The sequence below is a fragment of the Arachis duranensis genome, chromosome 7, assembly GCF_000817695.3.
Source record: "Arachis duranensis cultivar V14167 chromosome 7, aradu.V14167.gnm2.J7QH, whole genome shotgun sequence".
Lineage (NCBI taxonomy): Eukaryota > Viridiplantae > Streptophyta > Magnoliopsida > Fabales > Fabaceae > Arachis > Arachis duranensis.
In genome coordinates, this window is record NC_029778.3 from 13,312,542 (window position 1) to 13,320,041 (window position 7,500).

The 7,500-nt window shown below is 33.1% G+C and overlaps 1 protein-coding gene and 4 non-coding genes across 5 annotated transcripts; 2 read left to right on the forward strand and 3 right to left on the reverse strand.

Moving 5' to 3' along the window:
- Positions 1–653: 653 nt before the first annotated feature.
- LOC127740665 (photosystem II D2 protein-like) lies at positions 654–2,890 on the reverse strand. The gene has a single exon (XM_052252024.1). It carries the CDS (start codon positions 1,791–1,793, stop codon positions 732–734), a length of 1,062 nt encoding a protein of 353 aa, XP_052107984.1. The 5' UTR covers positions 1,794–2,890; the 3' UTR covers positions 654–731.
- A 431-nt stretch (positions 2,891–3,321) lies between these two features.
- TRNAT-GGU (transfer RNA threonine (anticodon GGU)) lies at positions 3,322–3,393 on the reverse strand. The gene has a single exon. It is a non-coding gene; the product is annotated as a tRNA-Thr (tRNA).
- Positions 3,394–4,338: 945 nt separating this feature from the next.
- Positions 4,339–4,422, forward strand: TRNAY-GUA (transfer RNA tyrosine (anticodon GUA)). The gene has a single exon. It is a non-coding gene; the product is annotated as a tRNA-Tyr (tRNA).
- A 512-nt stretch (positions 4,423–4,934) lies between these two features.
- Positions 4,935–5,008, forward strand: TRNAD-GUC (transfer RNA aspartic acid (anticodon GUC)). The gene has a single exon. It is a non-coding gene; the product is annotated as a tRNA-Asp (tRNA).
- A 2,231-nt stretch (positions 5,009–7,239) lies between these two features.
- Positions 7,240–7,311, reverse strand: TRNAN-GUU (transfer RNA asparagine (anticodon GUU)). The gene has a single exon. It is a non-coding gene; the product is annotated as a tRNA-Asn (tRNA).
- Positions 7,312–7,500: the final 189 nt, after the last annotated feature.

Genomic DNA, 7,500 nt, shown 5'->3' on the forward strand with positions numbered 1-7,500 from the left:
AAATAAAAGAACTATTTGTTTTACGGAACAGAAGATATGTCTTTCACATGACTTGTAGCAATAAAAAAACTATATCAGTTGTATGACATTTCCAAAGAAACGCACCTCGAGATCCAAAAAAAAATCCGAAAAGGTGATTTCTTGTAAATAACCAAATATAATACTTGGACTAAGGGTCAAGTTGGTAATTTTTCTTACATCCCCCCCTTCCGGAGCCCAAGTATCATATATACCCCCCAAAATAAAGAGCCTTGAATACTAGAAGAAAAGCACCTATGCCTAACAAGATTAAGTGAATACCTAAAATTGTAGTCATTTTATTTCTATCTTTCCATACATAACCGAAGAATGGAAAAGATTCTTCAAGAGTCTCAGGTCCCAGAAGTGCATGATAAATACCACCAAAACCCAATACTGCAGAGAAAATTAAGTGAAGTACTCCGGACACAAAGTATGGAAAGGTGTCTATAACCTCCCCCCCAGGACCTACCCCCCAACCTAGAGTTGCTAGATGGGGAAGTAAAATTAAGCCTTGCTCATACATGGGCTTCTCGGGTACGAAATGAGCCACTTCAAATAGGTTCATTGCTCCGACCCAGAATACTATTAATCCGGCATGGGCTACATGAGCTCCCAGTAGTTTACCGGATAAATTGATAAGTCGGGCATTTCCGGCCCACCAAGCGAAACCGGTAGTTTCTTGGTCACGACCTGTTAAAGCTAAAGTTCCATTAAAGAGCGTTTCCACGTGGTAGAACCTCCTCAGGGGATATAAGGTTTTCATGAGGCTGATCTTGAGCCGCCATCCACGCGTGGATACCTTCGTTTAAAAGAATATTTTTGGTGTAGAAAGTCTCAAATTCAGGATCTTCTGCTGCACGTATTTCTTGAGAAACGAAGTCAAAGGCACGTAGGTTCAAGGCCAGGCCGACTACTCCAAGAGCACTCATCCATAAACCAGTTACAGGTACAAATAACATAAAGAAATGTAACCAACGTTTATTGGAAAAAGCAACCCCAAAGATTTGGGACCAAAAGCGGTTAGCGGTGACCATTGAATAAGTTTCTTCAGCTTGGGTTGGGTTAAAAGCACGGAATGTATTTGCGCCATCACCATCTTCAAATAAAGTATTTTCCACGGTAGCACCATGAATAGCGCATAGTAGTGCAGCGCCCAATACACCAGCAACTCCCATCATATGAAATGGGTTTAATGTCCAATTATGAAACCCTTGGAAAAATAGGATGAATCGAAATATAGCTGCTACACCAAAACTGGGTACAAAGAACCAACCAGACTGGCCCAGTGGATAAATCAGGAATACGGAAACAAAAACAGCAATTGGACCAGAGAATGCGATTGCATTATAAGGGCGCAATTGAACAGATCGAGCAAGTTCAAATTGACGTAACATGAAACCTATTAATGCAAAAGCGCCGTGGAGAGCAACAAAAGTCCACAGACCACCTAATTGACACCAACGGGTAAAATCTCCTTGTGCTTCAGGACCCCACAGTAACAACAAAGAGTGTGCTAAACTATTAGCAGGAGTAGAGACTGCAGCGGTTAAGAAGTTACAGCCTTCCAAATAGGAACTTGCCAATCCATGAGTATACCATGAAGTTACAAAGGTTGTACCTGTGAACCAACCCCCCAAAGCGAAATAGGCGCAAGGAAAGAGCAACAGACCGGACCAACCCACAAAAACGAAACGGTCCCTCCGTAACCAGTCATCCATAATATCAAATAAATCATTTTCATCTTTGGTAAATTTACCAAGAGCTATAGTCATAGTGATCCTCCTATTCAACTACTTCAACCATTTCCGAACACCTCCTAGCATTTTGGGGATGGGACCTTGGAGGCTTTTCTCATTTATATAATGATTTTTTTTCTCGTAGATTTCCCTTCTTTTCTAATGCGTTTCGGATATAAAAATCATTTATTGCTCTATGGATACCTAGGTTAAGTTGAATCCATGAACTCAATCCGGCTATTCCTTTTTTTATTCTTCTAAATCAAATCCCCTAAGTCATGAATGGTTAATTGTCTTATGACTCATAAATTTACTCATAAATCTGATAGAAATTTTTTTTTAACAATTTTTCAAGAGAAAAATGATACCTTTTCTCGTTCGCGCTACCAGCGGAGCCCGGGCACACTCCGTTCCTTTGATCAAAGAATAATATTCAAAGAATATTTTTGTGAAATTGAAAAAATAAAAAAAAAATGTTTTCAAAATTCTTCTAATTTTTATGTCTAGGAAACTGGCTTATTTAGTACTTTCTATTTTTTATTACTTTTCTATTTGAATCTTATTTCAAGATTTTTTCTTTTAGTGTCGTTTTTGTTCTATTTTCCTTTCTTTCAGTTAAAAAAAACTCCAAAGTCTACTTTTTTGTAGATCACGGTAAGAGAAAGAGAAATTTCTAATATTTTTTCTATTTACTTTTTCGATATTTTTATCTATCTATCTATCTATCCGAGTAATTAATATTAATTGAATTAAAATATTTTAATTAATATTAAATAAAATAATAGAAATAATAAGAGAAGAGACTGTAAGTGAAAAGTCTCTTTCTCCCAGTCATTAATTGCCGGAAATATACCGGAAGCACCGATAGAAAAAGAAAATATTTGATACGTGAAGCCATGATTTGATGTATTTTTTTTATATATCATATCCCATTTTATAGAAATGGAAATTGATCTTCTCTTGTGTTCAAAAAAAAATGACTTGTATTTTGGAGCTTGGAATAAGCTGTAGAAAGGGAATATAAAAATATTCCTATAGAATCTTGAGGAACGGGAGGATTTAATCGTAAATATCGACTAATTCTTACGAAGTACAAATCAAAAAGAAGTCTAAAAAAAAAGATAAATTTCATCTATATCGAATTTGAATATCAGAATAGTAGATATAGCTCTGATTCAATGGGTTAGGTCCACTTACTTTTTTTTTAATGTTTCGAAATTTTATTATTGGAATAATCGAAAATAGCAATATAAAGAAGATATCATTATTCATTAAATAAAAAAAAGAGACTGATAAAAATGTTCTACTTTATAAATAGACTAAGTACTAAATAGACTAAGTAGAAATTGTTTACTAAAATTTGATTATCATTCATTAGAATGATAACAATAGTTTATTACAATTCAAAATTCTTTTTTCTCCTGAAATTAGACTCTTAGTTTTTTTTTTTTCGAAAAAAGAACAACAACAATATCTCTATTCTGCATTCAAATACGAAAACTACAAAAGACCAATACTACTGCTGAGGTTTTGTTTTATGAGAATGAAAAAGGGTCGGGCTCAAAGCCCCTTATCGGATTTGAACCGATGACTTACGCCTTACCATGGCGTTACTCTACCACTGAGTTAAAAGGGCTCCGCTTGATTCAATTCCTTATTCAGCAATAAGCCAATATGAGTCTAGTACAGATATTTGTTACTGAATATACTTCTTAATATAGATAATATTAGAATATCCGTTAGAATATATGCACATAGATATATCTATTATCTACATATCGACTCATTAAAGGACAAAAAATTCGATTTACCTAGTGAAAAAACATATAGTTAATAAAAAAGTTTATTGATATTAGATTTGATTTTGAATGATATGATATCGATGTTATCATATCAATGGAATTTGAAATAAATTCAAAAGCGATTCGAATTCTGGTTATCCTCATCATAACGAAATTCATTGTATTGGGTATTGATACATGTACCCACCAATTCAAATAAATATTTTATTAAATCGTTGCAAAATGGATTCCAATTTTCCTGCTCTTGAACCGATTCTTATTGAAAAAAAAAAAAATAACTTGTTGATCCATATCCTTTTACCCCGATTTCCATATTTATTCGTGGTTTTTCCGGCTTAGGATGAGACAGAGATATATTTATTTTTATAAAATGAATAAAAGAAATGAAGTTTTAACCCACGCTACGCCTTTTCTAGCAAACCAACCACTCCACGAAAGATCCTACTTTTTTTGGAATTATAGATTGGCGATTGGAATGAACAATTTAGAAATCGTGATGATGAACCCCCCAAATATATGGTATGGAGTTTTAAAAAAAAGGGGGGGGGAGATCCTTCTGAGCGAATCATATCATTCCAATCTATTGACAATTAAAAAAAAAACTGTTTATACTAAGAACATAGCATAACGGCGGTCGGGAAAGTGGGCCCCCATCGTCTAGTGGTCCAGGACATCTCTCTTTCAAGGAGGCAACGGGAATTCGACTTCCCCTAGGGGTAGGGTACTACGAAAGAAAGTTGATCATGGATCATCTAAAAAGAATCAAATTGATTCTTCCTGGGTCGATGCCCGAGTGGTTAATGGGGACGGACTGTAAATTCGTTGGCAATATGTCTACGCTGGTTCAAATCCAGCTCGGCCCAATAATTTGCCGATCCACCATAAAAAGATATAACCATTTGTTGTTCTCCGGAAATGGCCGATATGCTCAGATATGGGAGAAAATAAAATGTGATAAATCTTTAGGGATCTTTTTTTACGGACCATATATACATATAAAATTCAAATCTTGTTAATGATCTAGATCCTTATTAGGATCTCTAAGTATAATATAAAAAACGATTAAATAAAAAAAAGATAAAAAAAAAGACTCTTTCTTTATTTAATTTCTTTTGTATTGATGGATTCATTTTTCAATTGATTTGGCAATAATGAATGAAGGGATTACAAGTAATCCATGTCGATCTCTAAAGTGCGTATTGATATATCAATTCAATAAATATATCTATTTATATAATTGAATAATAATAAAAATAATGGATATATGATACGTCTCTGTCAGTTAATTAAAGCAAACGATTCTATAATCTAAAATAATAAAAACAAAAGGTTTGAATGAAAGCATAAGAATTTCTATGCTGTACGCCCCTTTCCTGGGATTGTAGTTCAATTGGTCAGAGCACCGCCCTGTCAAGGCGGAAGCTGCGGGTTCGAGCCCCGTCAGTCCCGAATGAATAAAAATCCAAAAAAAGACACCAATTTGTATGTGAAAGGGAATCCTAATAACAAAAAAATATCATTCCTAAGAGGGATCCCCTCTTTTTTGCTTCGTGGGAACCCTTATCTAATTTGAAATTCAAAAGTTAAAAAAAAAAAAAGAATTTTTGATTGCATCAGAAACGACATTTTTTGAATTTGGTATGGATAAAAGATCTTCCTATGTTATACTATTCCATTCTCGACGATGAATCGATTTGATAGCTTAGCTTAGATATTGTTATTCATGATATTATATTGGTTCTATTTGATATCATCGAGATGTGATTTAGACCATTGAATTTGCTGACGAAAGATTTACCATCTCTATGGGATTAGATCCCGAGTTATTTATTGGAAATAAAAGAAAAAAAGCATAGAGATTATGGAAGTAAATATTCTGGCATTTATTGCTACTGCACTGTTCATTCTAGTTCCCACTGCCTTTTTACTTATAATTTATGTAAAGACGGTAAGTCAAAGTGACTAATTTGACTTAAAACATGATTTCATTTCTTAATTCATGTCAATACAGTGAATGAAAAAAAAGATTCTATTTTTGCTTAAGATTTAATAAATGAAATAATCAGACTAGAAGCAACAGAATTCTATAAAATCTGGATAGATAATATGGTAGAAAGAAATCAAATTGATTTCTTTCTACCATATTATCTATATTATCTATTCTATAATTGTAGTGCAAAAAGTTTTACTCTATAATATAATATGGATCAATCTACAATATGATATGTATCTAAATATTCAGATCGACCTTCTTATATATAGACTTATATATATCGAATTTCAATTCCATTACATCATTATATCTAATGTACATAGTAGCTCCAATTTTTTCTTTATTTCATCCATTTTTTGTATTGGTTCCACTAAAATATATATGTAATAATCCAAAAGCAACTCTTATTTTTGCTATTCAAATTTATGGGTTTCTGATTCTTAATATCAATCCCGGCCCGGTATCATATAAAAAAATTGAGTAATACTTTTAGCATTTCCAAGAAGTAATTGATTAAATAGTTGGAATAGTTGTAATAGTTAACAAATGATCGGTAGTTTCTACGAGAAATGTTAAATTATAAGATTAAATTTTTTTATTTAAATTAGAAAAATAAAATAAAGTCCATCAATATCTAGTAAACAACAGATATGTAAATTTATTATTTTTTAATTTTTAAACTAATTGTTTTTTTTGTATTAATCTAATCACTGAGAATACTAGAAACTATAATAACTATATATATTTATTTAAATCGCTGGTACGGAGTCAAAGGGGGATTCAATTCTGCACTAAAACTATTATATTAACACGAAACAATTCAATAAATTCTATTAGAACATCAAACAAGTTTTGATCAGATTTCTAGTAGAGTCGGAAAACATTACAGATAAATTCGTTTTTCCTCTCATTTTTTTAATTAAAAGGTCAAAATTCAATTCTCTTGTCGATCAGGCGACACCTGGATTTGAACTGGGGAAAAAGGATTTGCAGTCCCCCGCCTTACCGCTCGGCCATGCCGCCAAAACGATATATATATGAGAATACCCTTTTTTTATTGAAAAAGAGATATGCACTTTGATCGACAAACGCAATAATGGAAGGACAATGGTGACATAAATCCCTCCCTACAACTCATGAATTAAGAATTATCGCAACAACCAGATCTACTCGACACTACTATACTTAGAATTCGCGCGTGGATGGCGGCTCAAGATCAGCCTCATGAAAACCTTATATTCCCTGAGGAGGTTCTACCACGTGGAAACGCTTTTTAATGGATCTTAGGATCTTTTGAGAAGCGAAATAAAGTAAATTAGACTTTTATTTGTTTGATCAGTTCTTTCCACATTTTCTTTTTTTTTTGTAAATGGACTTTTCTCAATTATCGCAGAAAAGAGGTATAAAATTTTTGAGTAGTCTACTCCCCTCGAATGGAGAATCTCCTTCATTTTTAATTGAAATTTAAAGAGTATCCCTAAATTCATAAGAGATTTGCTTGTCTATCTTATGTATAACTTCATGTGATCTTTTAGGCCCAGACTTAACCTCGATGGTTATGCCACGATGTCCTTATTATATAAGCCTATATGCAATAGATAAACTTCGAAAACCATGATACTTTTGCTGATTTGAACTCAAATTCCGTTCTTTAGAAAAGAAATGGAATAATCGGAATGAACCAAACCTCCCCAAGTAGGATTCGAACCTATGACCAGTCAGTTAACAGTCGACCGCTCTACCACTGAGCTACTGAGGAACAACGGGAAATTTGATCTCTAAAGGGAATAAAGATAGAATAGAATTAAGAATATATTACAATAGAATTAAACAGAATTCATATTATTTCCATTGCGATATCCCGAAAAAGTAAATCAAATGATTCCCCTTTTATTCTTTTTTTACTTTTCTTTCAACTTAAATTGAAAGAAATTTTCCTCTGGAAAAG

Bases quoted from the DNA above. Each gene is read 5' to 3' on its own strand.
- LOC127740665 (XM_052252024.1), bottom strand. From the start codon at position 1,793: ATGACTATAGCTCTTGGTAAATTTACCAAAGATGAAAATGATTTATTT.